At 33.6% G+C, this 19,034-nt stretch overlaps 1 protein-coding gene across 2 annotated transcripts in view; it reads left to right on the forward strand.

Annotated features, from left to right (window-relative positions):
* Lmbrd1 (LMBR1 domain containing 1) overlaps window positions 1-18,805 on the forward strand; it is a 109,053-nt gene extending 90,248 nt beyond the window's left edge. Inside the window, exons 15-17 of one of the 2 annotated variants that reach the window (XM_071613276.1) lie at window positions 12,943-13,034; window positions 13,207-13,338; window positions 18,107-18,805. In XM_071613276.1, the coding sequence (XP_071469377.1) occupies window positions 12,943-13,034; window positions 13,207-13,320 (206 nt within the window). In that variant the 3' untranslated portion in view covers window positions 13,321-13,338; window positions 18,107-18,805. Of the gene's footprint in view, window positions 1-12,942; window positions 13,035-13,206; window positions 13,670-18,106 lie in introns of those variants that run through there. The other variant, XM_027928335.2, reaches the window with a different exon arrangement.
* Window positions 18,806-19,034: the final 229 nt, after the last annotated feature.

Here is a 19,034-nt window from a genome sequence, read left to right on the forward strand (position 1 = left end):
TTTTTAATTCATTCATCTATTAAAGGGCATCTAGGTTGGCTCCACAGTTTAGCTATTGTGAATTGTGCTATTATAAACATTGATGTGCCTATATCTCTGTAGTATGCTGTTTTTAAGTCCTTTGGGTATAGACCTAGGAGTAGGATAGCTGGGTCAAATGGTGGTTCCATTCCTACTTTTCCAAGAAATCTCCATACTGCGTTCCATATTGTCTGTACCAATTTTCAGTCCCACCAGCAGTGTATGAGTGTACCTTTTTTCCCCACATCCTCACCAACACTTATTGTTGTTTGTATGCATCATAGCTGCCATTCTCACTGGAGTGAGATAAGATCTTACAGTGATTTTGATTTGCATTTCTCTAATTGCTTATATTAGACAAAGGTGCCAAAAACATGTATTGGAGAAAAGATAGCCTCTTCAACAAATGATGCTGGGAAAACTGGAAATCCATATGCAACAAAATGAAATTAAACCCCTATCTCTCACCATGCACAAAACCGAACTCATAATGGATCAGGACTTAGGAATAAAACCAAAGACCCTGTGTCTAATAGAAGAAAAAGTAGGCCCTAATCTCTATCATGTGGGATTAGGCCCCAACTTCCTTAGTAAGACTCCTGTGGCACAAGAATTAAAATTAAGAATCAATAAATGAGATGGACTCAAACTAAAAAGTTTCTTCTCGGCAAAAGAAACAATCTGTGAGGTGAATAGAGAGCTTACATTCTGGGAGCAAATTTTTACCCCTCACATATCAGATAGAGCACTAATCTCTAGGGTATATAAAGAACTCAAAAAGCTAAACACCAAAAAAAAAAAAAAAAAAAACAAATAAACCAATCAATAAATGGTCCAAGGACCTGAAGAGACACTTCTCAGAATATGATATACAGTCAATCAACAAATACATGAAATAATAGAGCTATTTTTAACATTTTCTTATGTGAAGATTTTGCTTTGAAAGCTATGAACATAAGCAAGCAGATTTTCTAATCAGAATAGTTTCATAAATTGTATCAGGAAGTTAGCCTTCTTACTGGTTATTTTCCAAATATACTTGGTCAGCTCCAGCATATTGTCCATCACAGAGTATCATATTTAATTTCAACAATTTTAATAAAATCTAAGCCATTCCCAAGTGCCAATCAATAAATTTTGAAAGCTTTAACCCTCTGAAATGCATGTAGCTGGTGACACCAACATAGTGTCACTACACTAAGCCATGCTGAATGTAGGCGTATTTCCCTGTCCTTATGTTCAGTAATATTTTTTTTAAAATTGGTTTAGTTACTTGCTCTAGGAAATACTCCTGACTGAAACCACTAAAATAGCTCTTTAGCAAGATTAATTGCTTAGTAAGGCTTACTTCAAGATTTTCGCTTTCACTGTACCTACTAATCTAAAACTATTTCATCATAAACTTTGTCTAGTTCTAGCTAGTTCCCCACCCTGCAAGATGTTAAGTGGTCTAGCCAACCCCATCCCCTAAAACCTCATAAATATTCTTCTCAGTATTTCTTCTTCATGTTCTCTCCCATTGCAGTTCCTCTAATAAATTTAGCTTTGCTAGGTCAATGATGTTTATTAGTGATGTTTGGAGAATTGACAGTTGACATATAGAGGTTATTCATGCTTAGTAATTCAAAGGGGTGAAATCAAGAATTCAGAATATTAAATTTGTGCTCTTATTTTCTAACTGTCTTCTAGTTCATCTGTAGGGACAAGCATGTCCTGTCAACCCCTGAAACATAAAGTCCAATATTGAGCTCCTTTCCTTTCTTTTCCACTTTCTTACCACCTTCCCTGGTCATGGGGTAGTGAGGAGTGATCCTATTCCTTTTCTGTCTCCTAAACTATTTATTCGGATGGAAGTCTTGAAGTTATATATGTATATTCTCTCTTCCAATAGCTAACCAGTTTCCAAGCCCTATCAAGGTTAGAAAAGAAATAGCAAAATCAAAAGATACAACTGTGTATTTACCCACTAATGATACTACTTTAAATAACAATAAATAAAATGTATTGGTACAACTTTATGTGTTTTAATAGAAAAGTAAACATCAATGGTTGTTGGAAGAATATATATTATCTCATTTTTTGATGCTTTTGTGCATAAACGAAGACTAAAAATCTCGTTTTGCCTAAGGCAGGCAAGAAGTAGATATTTACTCTGTTCTTTAAAATAAATAATTTTTATTCTCTAATTAAAAAAAAGCACAATTAAACATCTTTAAAGGCAAAATCAGTGACAGACAATATAGTGATATGCATTTGCCAAGTAAATATTGATTTTAGGAAGATGTTTGTTCTTTCCAGTTTGTTAAAAATGGGAGTGTGGAAGATAGTTACTTTTCGAAGATTAGTTCATTCTTTATACCATCTTTTCTCAGAACATGGAATATTTTTTTCTCCTTGAACTTTTATGGTCCTTTGAAATTTTATTTTGAAGTTTGTATCTAAGCCATACTGTTTACATTTACATTGTCACTTATAATGGATTCAGGTGATTTTTTTTTTTTAACCTCCCTCCCCAAACTTTGGCCTGGAAGAAAAGAAAAATATGTTTTATGCATTTTACTTGTGTTTAAAACCAATGTTACTAAAAGAGTTACTATAGTAGATGATGCTTGGCATTTGATATTTACAGTTACAGATAAAATGTTCATTTTAACAAAGACTAGTTTTAACAGGCTGAGAATGAAGCTGGTTGAGAGATTTCTCTAGAAACTAAGCCTTAAGTGATTCAGTAGAAAAATGATGCTAGTGCTTTGGGATGATGGTGTTTGGGATGTGGTGCTCTGCCCAGTGGTGGTTCATAAATACAATTTGAAATGAAAGCAATGGAAGACTGTTACTATCTTTATTTAAAAGGCAGGTTTGAATGTGAACTATCGACTTAACACTTCCTTGTCCATATTAAGTGAAGCTTTCTGAAATTTTATAATTAACAAGATGACCTTCTTTAGGAGAATAAAAGTCACTAAGTCCCTCAGAATCAAGAACATGGGATAGTGGCCTTTCAAAAAGCTATATTTGGCTGTGTGTGGTGGCTCATTCCTATAATCTGAGTAGCTCAGGAGGCTGAGATAGGAGGATCAGCCTCAGCAACATAGGGAGGCCGTAAGGAACTTGGCAAAACCCTATTTCTAAATAAAAATATAAAAATGGGCTGGGGATGTAGCTCAGTGCTTACACGCCCCTAGGTTCAATCCTTGTTACAAAACAAAACAAAACAAAAAAATCTATATTTGTCCTTTTGTTTTATAGTCAACAAATTTGGGGATGCAAGTCAAAAAGTTGGGATGATCTATAACATGAAGACAAGTTAACTCTAGTAATAGAGATAATTTTAATAACCTTATCTAGAAAACAATTCTGTATGAGGGATAAAACATATTAATTGCTATATTGTAATTCAAGCATCTTTGGAAGTTACTGACATTATCTTCAATACCATTGAGGGTCACAGTCCAGTTAGTTTCTAAATTATAACAAATTTATATATGTTTTAATTTCAAGTGCCTTACATGATCTTTTAGTTCTGTTTATTCTAGCATTCCTGTGCTTTTCATTTAACATATGATTGTTGATGACTGCTATGTGCCAGGTACAATTTTAAGTGACAGAGATACAAAGTAGTGAATGAAACAATCAAGGATTCTTGTCCCCACCAATCTTATTTAGAAGGAGACAGACAAATAAGTATATCAGGTGATATGTACTATGGAGAAAAATAAAGGGCCAAAGGAAGGGTAGGTAGTGCTCAGAAGGAGGAATGGTTCACATTTTTCAATATAGTAGGAAGGAAATTGTTTCTGAGAAGATGGCATTTGAGCAAAAATATTTTAAGGAAGTAAGGAGTAAACTAAGATATCTGGGAAAGAGCATTCCAGTAGAGATAATAGTAAGTTTGGTGTGGGATTAAGCTGAGAAGGTAGGAATAGCAAGCAGATAATCTTAAGGACTTCGACTTTTATTTTCAGAGGAAAGTATTTGGAAGATTGTGAGCATAACAGGGATATGATGTACATATGTTCCTAAGAGATCGCTCAGACTGTGTTTCATATAGTCCAGAGCTTGGCAAACTTTTTCTGTAATGATCCACATAGTAATATTTTAGGTTTTGTGGAACATAGTTTACTACAACCATTTGTCTCTGCCTTTGCACGTGAATGCTGCCATAAACAATATATAATGGATGGCTGTGGCTGTGTTCCAATAAAACATAAAATAAGTGGCAGCCCTGATTTTTCCTGTGTGCCATATTTTGCCAACCTGTGATACAGACCATAATGAACCACGGACAAAAGCAGGTTGACAGGAAGTTTTTGCAGTAATCCAAAGCAGAGCTTATGGTAGTGGCCATAGCAACAAATGGTCAGAATCTGGAAATATTTTAAAGATAGAGCCAATAGGATTTGCAGGTGAGTGTATGAGTAGATTTGAGAAAGTGGTTAGAGGCGATGCCTATGGTTTTGAGTTCTAATTAGAAAATACTTGCCTAATGTTTCACCTTCTATAAGGTTTGATTATATCTAGGATAATTATCTTTAAAACATGTTTGCACCTATTAAGGGTATGCATTTCTTTCTTTTCTTTTTTTCCTTTGAGCCTTTGTGACTTTGTTTAGTTCTTGGTATTTCTTCATAAATAAAGAAGAAAAAGGATAACTAAATAACTTCTCAGAGCTACCTGGTCATTGCTAACTCATTAGATTTTCCTGATGGCTGAAAGCATGTATGTAGTTGGAATGTGTTATATAGGTTAATGTGTATAGGTCAAGGAAGAAACCAAAAGAAAGATATTAGCCAGTTATCCTGCTATGAGTAGTTCCAAATGAGACTGAGCCATTATGTGAAATTAATACCCCAAGCTTTGCCTTATTTTGGTACTATATCCAGAAGAATGTTTAAAGTGAATAGTTCTTAGAGAAGACAATACAAACTATTAGATAAGGACTTTGGATTATACTGAGAAATTCCACTACCCGCATTCTTATACTACCATCATTCTTCAAAGTACATTTAATCTTTATTCACTCCTACTCACACCTAGTTATTTTACTAAAGGATACAGAGTCAGTTGTCATAATGACCTTCTCATCTTACCTTCATTCCATCTCACTTAAATTACATTTTCAGTATTGTTACACTCTGATTTGCACTACATACTGATATTGGCTTAATTGTTCTGAAAAACTAGTTATCATACTTTTATATACATCTGAATCACTTGTAAGGCTTTTTAGACACACAGATTGCAAAGTTTTTGATTTAGTGGTTCTGAACTAGAACCCCACCTCCTAATTTTCTCATGGTTCTAGTTTGAGGACCCATCATAGAAACCACTGTTCCAAAGTGTTCTGATAATGTCATTTCATCAATAATAAACATAAGACCTTCCCCTTCTTCTAATCTGATAAATTCTCTGGGTTTTAAGGACTGTCACTATTTACCCTGTCATACAAGTTTCTAGCTTTTTGGAATATACTTTCTGGACATGGACATCTTTGCCATCATTGCTTTTCAATTACATTTTTAGAATGTCACAACTGTTCTTTACTCTATCCTTCCCATTTTCATTAGTCAAAATCCTAATCATCTTATAAGGTTTATTTCAAATGAGACCTTTATTAAATCTCCAAATGTGTGCATTCTCCTTTTTCCTTTGATTTCCTAAAACATTTATATTTTTTTAAAACATCATCTTTCTCTTAATTGACACCTGTCCCAGTCTCTTATATGAATGTAAGTAAGCTCCTTGACAATGAAATACACACATTCAGCCATCTCTCTCTCACTCACTCTCTCTGTCGCTTTGTCTCCTTCAAACAACATTTGTAAACCACCCTTTTTATTTTTTCTTTTTCCACTCTTTGAATAGTGTAATTAAAATAGCCTAAGACTTTAATATGCCTAATATCTTCTAGCTTCTTTATGTTAGATGAAATTCATTGTATAGAATTAAAGGCTTTCATCTTGGAACCTACTAACTTTCTCTCTTATTTGGTTCAATTGCTCTGATTCTATTTTACAAATTTTAATTACAAATTTATAATGCTATAATTTCTGATCATTAAACTTTTGATGTATTGTAAACAATCTCTTCTTGATTTTCTCTTCTATGTCCCTAGTTTTGCTATAGTAAAAAAAAAAAGTGTTTGTGTGTGTGAAATACATATTTGAAAAGTATTTTGTGTATCTGAAAAGTATTTTTGTGTTTCTGAAAAATATTTTTGTGTCACACTTGATGGGTAGTTTGGGCTTAGAATTCTACATGAGAAATAATTTTCTCTTATATCTTAAGGGCAAGGCGTCATCTTTGTCTTTGATTTTAACTGAGGAGATAGCTAATACCAGTGTTTGTTTTTGTTTTTTTTTTTTAAGCTAACATCATGGTTTCTATTTCCTGCTTTCCTTTTTGGGAGTTCCTGTTCTTTAGTTACAGGGCACCTTCAGTTGATCATCTGTCTTATCTCATACTTCATGTATTCTGCCTACCACTTTGTTCTAAATTCTTAAATATGTATTCATCTTTATGAACTATATTTTGAATTTTTATTTCATGTAATGCATTCTTACCAATATTTTATTCTTCTGATTGTTCTTTTCCAGTCATCCTTAGTCTTAATGGATGTAACATCATCTTCAATATCTGAAGACACTAAACATTTTCCTAAATGGTTTTCTTTAAATAAAATTACAGTTCTGTTTATCTTGGAACAATTCTGTTCATCCTGTTCTTTTCCCCTCATGCTGATAGATTTCTATATATCTGATGATCTATTCATATTCATGTCAATTCATATTAAGTGTCAGAAACTATGATTTCTCATTGCTGGGAACTCTGTGGATATGGTTGAGACTTCTTGATCTTCAAATTATATTTTAAAATAAATGGGAGGAAAATCATCTGTTTTACTGGAGACCTTAAATGTGGCTTTTCATCTTCCAAATTATTGTTGAAGCCTCTCATCAGCTGATGGTCCAACTTCTATTCTCTTCACAGTTAAAGGAGTGCTTCTGGCTTTATTCCTGTACTGTAACTTTAATAAGGTCTTGGGAAGGATAAGAAACAAATGACTGTCATTTTAAACCAGAAAGCTTTGTTTTCAACAGATTAAAATATATCTTCATAGTTATGTACTTTATATTTACATATAATCTTTCATTTGACACATAATACATTTGGATGGATAACCTCATTTGATTGAAATCTAGTAAACCTGTAAAACGGGTAGTACAATATTAAAGTTAGAGTAATGAGATGGAAAACTAAGAATTACAAACTACCCTATCTTTGTCTTTAACATCTATATTTAGCTTCATATAACCCGAGAGGAGACTAATGTATTCGTCAGATGACTGTTTATCAATTTACTATAGTAATGTTAAGTATTAAAGAAACTAAAGGCTTAGGATTAGTGAATTCCGACCAGGGAAAAAGAGTCTACATGGTAAACCAAATTTATAGTCATACAGTTTAGGTAAGAATGAAGGCACAAAGAAGGCCTCATTGATCTTATTGGCTGGGATCATCTAGCTGAGATAGTCTGATATATTATGTCCATTTTCAGGCAAGGTTGCCATGTAGACCAGAAAATTGAGTATTGATCATGACATCATTTTTCCTGGATTTTGCTAGAGATTGAGAAAGTTTCCTAATGTGGAGGTTCTTTTACTAGGTGACATTTTGATTGTCCTGATAAAGTTCAACTAAGACAATATAATGAAGTTAATTAGTTATAAACTTTCTAAATTCTTCAGAGTCCATACTAGAGCCAGCTTAACTAATTTTGTGAAGCTTCTCAGCTACTTACAGATTATTGCTTAAGATTGCTAACTCAGAAAACATCAATTTTCCTTTTTTTTTTAATCAAATGTAGATCTCTCTCTAAATTTAATTCTCAAAAGGTCGATCTAGCCAATCACCACATAACATAAGCAGACATTAGCTTTATGTCACTTATAAAGAAATTGATACTCAGAAGTTAAATGGCTCATCCCAGAATCTCACAGTATATTAGTGGCTGATTCAAGAACTAAATTTCAATTTTCTGTCTCTAATTTTTTCAAGTATACCCCTTAAAATGCTTTTGTTTTATGAGAAAGATAAAGTAATAAAAAACAATTACCAATTGCTTGGAGGGGAGAATGAAACTGAAGGATCGTCAGTGAGCCCAGCCTAGGTGACAAAGCAATATCCTGTCTCAAAAAAAAAAAAAAAAAAAAGATTACTGTAAAACTTATTTATTTGTTACTGCAAAATATATAACAAATCCTATCTTTTTTGGGAGGAGGTGCCAGGGATTGAACTCAGGGGCACAAAACCACAGAGCCATATCCCTAGCTCTATTTTGTATATTATTTAGAGACAGGGTCTCACTAAGTTGCTTAGCACCTTGCTTTTGCTGAGGCTGGCTTTGAGCTCTCTATCCTCCTGCCTCAGCTTCCCAAGCTGCTGGGATTACAGGTGTGTGCCACCATGCCCGGCTGACAAATTCTTTCTTTATTAGCTCAATACAGTTTGTTTTTAAGATATAATAAAAATATTTATTTTCCTTAGAATTTCTGTGATTATTGATGTTCATCAGTTCTTTTTCCCCTTTATGGAGCAATCCCAGTGAGATTTAACAAAACACTTATGCAGTTTGCTAAATTTTTTCTCTGGTACTGGGGATCAAACCACTAAGCCATACCAACAACTCTGTTAATTTTAAGTTAAATATAACTTTAGCTTTTATTATATATTTTCATTTTTTTCTGTCTTCCCACTTATTTGGTTGCATATTGCTACTCTCTCAAATGTTTTATGTGTATGTATTTCATATGCTGTAAATTTATTTGACAATAAAACTGATAAACTGGGACTTTATGTCCTAAAAATCTTTTCAGATTCAACCTTTTCCATCCCTACAGCTAATTTTTTCACTTGAATTGTCTTCTTAGTGAACCTCTCTCTACTGTGAGTTCCCTCCTCCAATCTGTATTTCATGTTATATCCCCTCTTAACACCACTTGATGAGTAACTCCTAATCATATCAAAATAAAGTCCAAAGTTTCTTGTCCTGTGTATAGTTAATATTTATATGCCCCTTATACTTCAATAGTAGTAAGACCCTAATCAGAAACCAAAGTTATTATAGTCATGGGCAACCATGAGATATGAGTTTTCTCAAATGTTTTCTATTTCTAATCACATAAGGATTTAATTAGTAAGTACAATAATTATTTATAAATGATTTCTACTGAAGTTTTAACATAACTCAATTGTGACTTAAATCAACAGTAATTTTTTTAAATACATTTAAAGGAAAAGGTGCTATTTATTATAATCAATGGCTATAGTTATCTTAGTAGCAGTCAACACACATTTTTAAAAAAGGACATAGTAAGTACTCTAAGAGGAAACGGGAATTATATATATAAGTTATCAGGAAAAGTTTCCAATTATATGCCAAACGATGGTTTCATTACATTTTTCTATTATTTCTGTGATGATAGAAGAGAAGAGATGGAAGAAGGGTGGAAGTAACAAGAGTTAAACATTTTTTATTGTATTCATATGCTTCACATGACTTTCTTGACTTTATAAATTTTGATTTTTTTTTCTTTTTGTGTGGCCACTGTCATCAGAAAGAAAAATATTGCATTTTAGATTTTATTGTCAACATTTAGTTGTCAGTTTAATTGGAACTTCTATGTTTTTTTGAGCTACAACAGTCAGAAGTCCTTTGAACACCTCTGATTTTAAAACACAATCCCTAACTGGAACATTCACCAAGTTGAAAATTTCCTTTGAGGTAAAACCAAGTTCAGAATGTTTTTTCTAACTTTATCAGATAATGAATGTCGAATGAAATTCATAACTCTAGATATTTGTGATTCAGGTGAGCAGCAACAAGTTGACAGATTGTAGAGAAGAAGCTCCCCTCCATTTACTCAGTGTGGAATCATCCCTTAAATTTGAAATGTGTGCATGGAACTTATTAACAGAAATTCTTCTGTGGGTGTATGCCATTTACTATAAATAGAACTCAATATAATAGACGTATAAAGATAACTATAAAAGCTGCTACATATTCTTATGTATGTACTTTTAGTCATGTTGTATTTCAACAAAAAAGACTACTAACAATGTTGGAAAGCTGTGTCAAAGATCAATCACAACCTTTAAAAATAGTGAGCATGTAAATAATATGATAGGAAAAATATTTAAGGTATGATTTTGATGGTAATCCAAAGAATCTGAGTATATGCCAATTTAAAATGTCACTGGATGAATTATTAGACGACTAAAGAATAACAATTTTACTTGCTTCTGCCAGCTCAATCTCTGACTTAAAATTCCTGTTGTAGATCTGAAGTGTTTAATTCAGTCAAATTCTTATTCTCAGAACGTCTTTAAATATAAAAATATGTAATAGAATTTTTATATTTTTTATTAGTTGCTCAAAACAGTACAATGATCTTGACATCATACATTTGACTCAAATAGGGTATGATTTAAGTTTGGAGTATTATCAGTATTGAGAAGACTGACTTTTTACAACCAAGCTTATACTTGTTCAGTTGAGCTGATATTAAATAGCACTTTGCACAGGGTTTTTGATAATACCTTATTTGGTCTTTACACAAAAATGATGAGATTCTCATCTTACAAGTACACAGGCACCACACTTCTGATTTGCCCATTCACATGGCAAAGAGACCAAGTGGTAGCCACCTCCAGTGGGTTGGAGCATGGAGCCATGGCTTTTCTTTCATCATGCGGGACATTTCATTTATACTTTCATTTTTAAGATATGAAATTCAAGTGTCTTGTTTTAATAGCCTTGGAATCATATCCGTTTTTAATGAATAGAAAGTATAGTATTTAACAGTATACATTTTATTTTATTTTTTATTTTTATTTTTTGGCGGCCGGGAATTGAACTCAGAGGCACTCAACCACTGAGCCACATCCCCAGCCCTGTTATGTATTTTATTTAGAAACAGGGTCTCACTGAGTTGCTTAGCACCTTGTCCTTGTTAAAGCTGGCTTTGAACTCTCAATCCTCCTGTTTCAGCCTCCCAAGCTGCTGGGATTACAGGAATATGTCACCACGCCCGACAACAATATATAGTTTAAATACCATATTCCCTCTCTTAAATTTAATTTTGCTTCACCAGTCATGTTGAATATGAATGAACAGGTATGCTCTGATGGGTACTTGAGAATACTCAGGCTTATTGAATAGGAAAAATGGCAAATTAAATATATTACTATGGAGTAAATTCTGTAATTGAAGTGAGAATAAAATGTGGTAGGAGCAGAGAGTAAGTGACAATAGGATTCTTATCTAGGAGTCTCCTCTGGTATACTGAACTCCCAGCACTTGGTGTAAAACTGTAATCTTGCATCCTTATTACAGGAAGACAGGGAAACATTTGTTCAGCCACTACTGCTTGAAGGCTTTTTGGGTTTCTTAGAGAACTGTGACTATTCCTTCTAGGCTCTTCTTTTGATAGAGTAAAAGGGATATGGAAGTAGCCCTTTAGGGATCAATAGAGAGGAATTAGATTGGTCACTGTGGAAGGAACAGGTTGCTTCTCTATTAAACTGCATGTTTTGCAAGAAAAAGAGACAGGTTTGTCCAGTTTCATATTGAGCAATTCAGAAGTAAATATTGGAGTACAATGTTGAAGTGGAAGGTATGTAAGATTCACAGGCTCAAATCTTTACATATCTATATGATAGTTCTTGTATTTTGGTAAAATATAACCTGATTTCTACTTTTCAAAAAAAGTAAACCAAAAAAATTTTTACAGTATATTAGATCCTTTATATAAAAGCTGGGTTGCAAAGTTCCCAGCTCAATTTTGTTTTATGAAAAAATAACACTCACTTATTGAAGCTGAGAAGACAGTTCATAAAAATAAAAGGTGTATTTCCTTAATCACCAGAAAGATGTTATATTGGTCTTCTAATTGAATGCAGGATGTTTTGCTATTGTCCATTTTGGATAAAAGTAATGCAGAAATCAAAATCTCTTTTGTAATTAATAGACTGAAAGAAGTTGTCTTGTAAGATGAAAATTTTCTTTTGTAAAGAATAAAGGCCACTTAAAATATATGAGGTTGTTTTCCTCTATTAGCTGTAGCAAATAAAATTTTTCACACAGTTATGCAATATTGTGTAATATTCTGAATAGCCTGGGTGAGCAAGTATTTCCTTAAACATCATTTACTAGATGTATGTGAATATGTGTACATATATTTGTAACCTAATGGCAGTAATATATTTAGATAATACTAATAGAATCTGACACAAATATCAAAAAAACAGTCTACTACCTTATGAGTTACATTTTATTTGTAGAAGAAAAATATGATTTATTTTTAATTGTAGCTATAAATGATCTCTAAAGTTTAAACAGGAAGAATAGCAATGAATAATGATTTTTGTATTTTTTCAACAGCATTATTAAAAAGAAAAAGATTCAAAAGAACCTTCCCATGTTTGATCTGTTCTGAGAATTCATTTCTTAGAAAAGTGCAAGTTAATTCCAATTATATCTGATTCCTTTGCTCATTTTTTCCTGCTTTTCATTGGAAAAGTTTATCCTTGTTTTATTTTAGGATGTCTGACACTCTAGCTTAAAAGTATTTTTGTTTCAAATAAATTAGTCAAGATAATGTTTTACACTTAAAATCCAGATTACAGTGGTGGCATTAATTTTTTTTAAATATGTCATAATAGTTGGCAGTTTAACACTATATTAAGGTGGTTAAGAGTGGGCTTGGGAGAGAAACTTAGATTTCAGTTCTATCTATCTCTAAACGTTTACTGATTGTATGATCTTGGCCATTAGCTTTGGCTAATCACATTTTAGATATAGAATGAATCCATTTTAAGAAGAAACTATCTCACCATAGTTCTTTTTTTGCTATTTTATAGATCAGTGTACCGTTACCCGGACATACCTATTTCTTCACAAATTCTGGTTCTTTAGTGCCGCATACTATTTTGGTAACTGGGCCTTTCTTGGGGTAAGTACAGATATCCCAGGCATGATTTTCCTTTATAAAGTTCAGTGTATAAACTCCTTGTTTGTATATCAGTAGTCCTTTTATATCACAGTACTGCCATTGAATTTTAAATGCATTACTTTTAAGTGATTTTAGGTTTGAAAAATAACACCCAGCTTTTTTAAATTTACAGGTATTCTTGATCGGATTAATTGTATCCTGTTGTAAAGGAAAAAAATCAGTCATTGAAGGAGTAGATGAAGATTCAGACATAAGTGATGACGAGCCCTCTGTCTATTCTGTTTGACAGCCTTCTGTCTTAAAGGTTTTATAAAGCTGACTGAATATCTGTTATGCATTTTTAAAGTTATACATTAGGATAAACTAACTAGCTTTCATAAAAAATGGGAGCGCATGGCTGTTAAAAAGGACTATATTTTTTATGTTTCTGAAGTAACATTATTGTATCATAGATTAACACTTAAAATTGCTAAAATTAATACTGTGTAAATATGAAACTACCGGCTTTGTGAGGGAATATTTGTGGAAAAAAAATCTTTAATGTATAATAGTGTTAAGTTGATTAAAAATCTTCCAGAATTAATATTCCCTTTTGCTGCTTTTTAAAAACAATAATAAATCACTGATATCTGTGCCTTAGAGTCTCCAGAATAGTGTATCTGTCTCCAGTTGTCTAAAAATAATACTCATAGTATAGCATAATAAACATTACTCCCATATGGAATTTGTTTTTAATTTTCTACTTAAAATCATTAGGGCCACTCAGGTAGATTTCATGAAAAAAATTCTAACTGCTTAAGACAGTGGCATTCTAAGATGTTTGTTATATTATTCAAATATTAACCATTAAGTATGTTACCACTTCTACAAGAGTATTTAAGACATTTATGCATATATATACAGACATATATGTAAACACAAATATGTATATGTCTTTGGACCAATCAATCTGTTCATCTGTCTGTCCCTATGGGTGGCATGTGTTTTATAGATGACCTTAGAATTTGTCTTCCAACATAAATGGAATTGACTAGAATAATTCTGAAAAAAGATCAATTTACTGATCTATGACATCATATTTAAAAACATGTTTTCATTTTAAGGATTTGAAATTTGCACAAGAATATAGTGAAAGTTATATATATCAGTATTTTGAACACATTCTGAATAGTTAAAAATAATCACAAATGATTATTCTAACTTACTAACACAAACAAATTACAATTCATAAAAAGTATACAATATGATCCTTGAAGTAAAATGTGAGTTTCTGAAAAAGATTTAAAAATTAACAATTATATCCAACTGAATTCTTCTGTCACTTAACTTTTATACCAGTTTTTTCTGTTTTCATTCTTTAATTCTCTTGACATACGTTTAAAGACTTCATGTTTGACTTCAGATTCTTTATCTAATCTTTAATGTTATTCATCAGGATTTCATTCTCTTCTGTTCTTGTTTTACATTTTCTCTGTGGATAATCTTACTGTATCCTTAGTTTCCATACATATTATTTTTTCTTACGTTCTGAAGTTTTACTTCACTGTCAACTAGAAATTACTGTTTCAATTGTATCATGTTGAAAATATAACTAAGCCTCTCTCAGTATTCTTTTTTTTTTTTTTTTTTTTTTTGACAAATGGCCTAATTTTTCAAAATCAGGCCCACCTGATTGTCTAAACCAAATATCAGGCAGACTTTATGTCTCAGGTATAACTGACTCATCAAACAGTAAGTCATATTGATTTCTACTTTATATCTGTCCTTCAGCTTATCTCCTTTCCACTTTTACTGCCACTCTGTTAAGGACTGAATAGTGAGTGTCTCTCCAAACTTCCTATGTTGAAGCCCTGAACTCCTATACCTTAGAGTATGACTATATTTGGAGATAGGTCTTTTAAAAAGATAATTAAGGTAAAAAGAGCACTAAGGCAATATGACTGGTGTCCTTGTAAGAGACATCTGGAATGTATGTGCATAAAGAAGAGGCCATGTGAGGATACAATTTTGAAGGCAATGGTCTGCAAGCTAAAGAAAAAGATTTCAAGAGAATCTAACCCTGCCAGTACCCTATACTTGGACTTCCTGACTCCATATCTGTGGGGGGGTTGGGGAAAGCAGGAATTCTATTACATAAGCCACCCAAGTCTGTGACATTTCTTTATGGCAGACTAATGCACATAATGGTTCTTGAACTTCCTCAATGGGTTTTCTGCCAAGTCGTGACTCTTTTCAGTCTTTCCATGGCATTTAAAATACAAATCAGTTTCTTTCATTTGTTTGCTGTGAAAAGCTTTCAGTTATTTTAGAATAAAATCCATAGGCCCTTATGTGATATTTAAGGCTTTTCTGACTTCATCTTTCTCTGCCATCCCCACACCATTTATATGAGCCAGACTGACAAACTATTTACTTGGTTAGGATACCTCACATCTGCATTCTGTGAACTATTCCTTCTATATGTGATGTCCCCCCCCCCCTTTTTTTTTTAATCTTCCAAGAAAATCCTTATTCTTCAAGTGTCAGCCTTAGCACTTTAGGTTCCCCCTTCCTTAAGTCCCTCAGGCTTGGTTCCTTGCTGATTCTAGTACTCAGTGGCACCCTTTGCAGTGTCATTGTAACTAATTGCCTTTATGTCTGCCTCCTCCTGACTGCAGATTTTGGAACACAACATCTGGTTTTGTAACTTTGTCCTGGTGCCTGCAGTAGCTCCTTGTACTTGGAACATATTCAGTTGACATGTAAATTTGCTAATTAGAAGTTTTAAGCCTATAAACTTTATTTTGATTAGAGTGGAAATGTATAGTCAGTCTGTTTTTGTTTTTTGTTTTTCGAACCAGAGATTGAACTCAAGGGCACTTGACCACGGAGCCACATCCCCAGTCCTATTTTATATTTTATTTAGAGACTTGAGATCTATTTTGCTACCTAGAAGTTTAGAGTTTAGAGATTGTATCATGTGTATCTTAAATAACCCATACACTCACACATCATTATTTCAAGGAATAATTTCTTTTTGTCAGACCAACATCTTAGCTTTTTATTTTGTTAGTTATATTTTTACAATGTGATTTTTCTTATTAGTTTCTCAAATGTTGTTGCATACATATTTAGAAGTCTACTTTGATTCTAACACTAAGGTGTTTTTCCCCCTCCTAGTGATATGGAATGCCTTTAACTTTATGATTTCATGAAACTAATTTAAGTGTTAGAATTACCACTAATGAACAACATATATCCTTTGAAATTCTTCTGAAAATGCCTAAATTAGAGGTCTTCTAGAGTATAACTTTCCAAAATACTAAGACCCTCATGTTCCATACAAATCTCAGAGTGAGTATTTCAGTTGTGTAGAAGGTACTGGCAATATGAGGAACCTGGAACTGACTTCCAATTCAGAGCTACTATACCAGGATATGGTGAGGAAGGTGGGAAAATATGTGTGTGTGTGTGTGTGTGTGTGTGTGTGTGTGTGTGTAGAAAAGAAATTAGGAACTCCAGGAAAACAAAGCAAAACAATACAAAAGATATAAGAAAAAATGTTTTCAAAGTATACTACTGAGCAGTGATATGCTGTTTTAGAATCAATCCATAGACAAACACAGTAGTAGACATTGATTATAGCACTGAATTTAAGTATCAACTTTGATCACTGTTAATGAGGTTTGTCACTGTGAAAAAAATACCTGAGAAAATCAATTTAAAATGAGGAAAGATTTATTTTGGCTCATGGTTTCAGAGGTTTCAGTCCATGGTCAGCTGGCTGCAGGTTTTGGGCAGAGCATCATGGCAGGGATTGTGTAGCAGAACAAAGCTGCTCACTTCATGGTGACTAGGAAGGAGATAGAGATAGAGAGAGAGAGAGAGAGAGAAGGAGGAAGGGACTGGTGTCTTAACTTCTCTGCCAAGGCCATGCCCCCCCAGTGACCTAACTTCTTTCCATTAGACCCCACCTCCTAAAGGTTTCCAGCACTTTCCAATAGTGTCATTGGCTGGAGACCAACCTAGTATAGCATGTGAGCTTAACGGATATTTAAGATCCAAACCCTAACAATATAAAAAGATTGTTGATGAAGATTGGAAGGTTGAACAAGAGAAGTACAAAGAGACCTAAGGGGAAATGGGTGTTAATACCCACATTATACAGTGAGTAAGAAGAAGAAAAATGAAAAGATACTATCTCTGTTAGAGGGAGTAATGAAGGGTGGCAGAATTTGCTCCCACAAAGTAGACATTTTGGCATAAATCTACTGTAGGTATTCTGACCGTGGAAATAGACAGGGAAGCGTTCCCCCGGTGAGCAAACTCCTGGGGGTAACTGGCGCCCTGATTCCCAGGATTGGAATCCCAGCAATTCCCTGCTGAGGCTATGAAGTTAACTATGCAGATGCACTCCCTGGTTTACATAGTGACATCCTTTAAAGGAGAGAGGCTATGTTGCATTAACCTGGACCTTATCTCAGTTGGCTAGCACTTAGGATTAAAAGAAATACTGACTGAAGTGTAGTCATTGGTGGTGGGCAATATGTAACTTTTTGGGTTATTAAAGATGACGGCAGAGGGGTAGGCACCCTTTTGTCTGCCATCCTTCTGTCTGTCTGCACCTTCCCTGTGTGTCTGTGTCTGTCCTTTGTGTACCTCTTCTACAAGTCTCCCCATACAGGTGTTCCTTTACAAGCTACTTTAAAAACAGCAGGTGCAAAAACAGCAGGTGCAAGAACATCTAACCTTCCCCTTTTCTTCCTAAAAGCAGAAGATAAAACCATGCTAGAAGATATCCTTTCTATATCAAAAGTAAAACACCATTCTTATCACTGGGACCACAATACCTTTATCAACAAATCTTGTGAAACTAACTTTTGTCTTCCTAGTAACTTTTCTACCATTAACTGTTCCTAGCCCAAGATTCTTTGTCTTGTTCCATTTTCATAATTTACTACTCTTTATCTAATTCAGCATATAAGCATTCAACTCTACTTCTTTGAGTCTTCATTTTCTCATGAGGGCTCCCGTGTCGTGTAAAACTTAAATTTTGTATGTATTTCTCCTATTAATCTGTTTTTTTGTTACAGAGCCCCAGCTGGACTCCTAAAATGGATCAAGAAAAGATTATTTCACTACAGTTCATTAAAGTTGTAAAAATAAACGTAACTGGTGGACCATCTGAAATGGTAGTTTAGCAATATTGTTAAACGTTGTTAAAATGGGGAATTTCATCAGAAGATAAAATAGTTTGCAATTATATGTAAATATATCTTTGAATCCTGGCAGCCAAGACAAAAGGAACACGATGGATGATGACATTTTTACACTTGATAGAGGAAAACGCTGAGTTTTTGTGAAGATAATGTTTTGGGCACTGAAATTTAGTTGGAAGTTACATTTTGACTCCTTATGTAAAGAAAGTTAATGAGCAAATGTCTTTGTTAAAGTTTAACTAGAAAGTCATGTGCAAAGAGAATTTGGGATCTCCAGAGGAAATCTGGTTGGCTCTCAAGAACTCTCCAGATGGATTAGCTTTTATGTACATTATTCATTTATTCCAGTCAACTAATACCCAAGTTCCTGCAAATTCCAGGCACTGGATTATGACTACCGAATTTTTAGGATGGAAGAAAATAGCCCCTGTCAGAATGTGTAGGCAAGTCGCCCCATGGCAGTAACTGGACTTTTATCTATGTCACCAAGATTTGTATGTCTGATGTGAATAAATATACATGAAACAAATTATCGAATTTTGAGTTATAATAAAAATTTTTCTTGTGTTGGAATGCTGTCTTCTCCAAAGCACAACACATCCTCTCCTCGTACCGTATCGGAAGGTTTCTTAATTAGTTTGGAGTTAGAGTGATGCAAGATACGTCCTTGGGAGGGACATTTCTGGCATTTTAGAGTGATGCTTCATAAATATCCACCATTATCAGAAGAATCAACTCCAAGTTTACCAAATTGCCCAAGTTCCTGATATTGAGTTGTTCCCCTGGACAGACCTAGAAGCAT

This window comes from Marmota flaviventris, chromosome 6, assembly GCF_047511675.1.
Source record: "Marmota flaviventris isolate mMarFla1 chromosome 6, mMarFla1.hap1, whole genome shotgun sequence".
Lineage (NCBI taxonomy): Eukaryota > Metazoa > Chordata > Mammalia > Rodentia > Sciuridae > Marmota > Marmota flaviventris.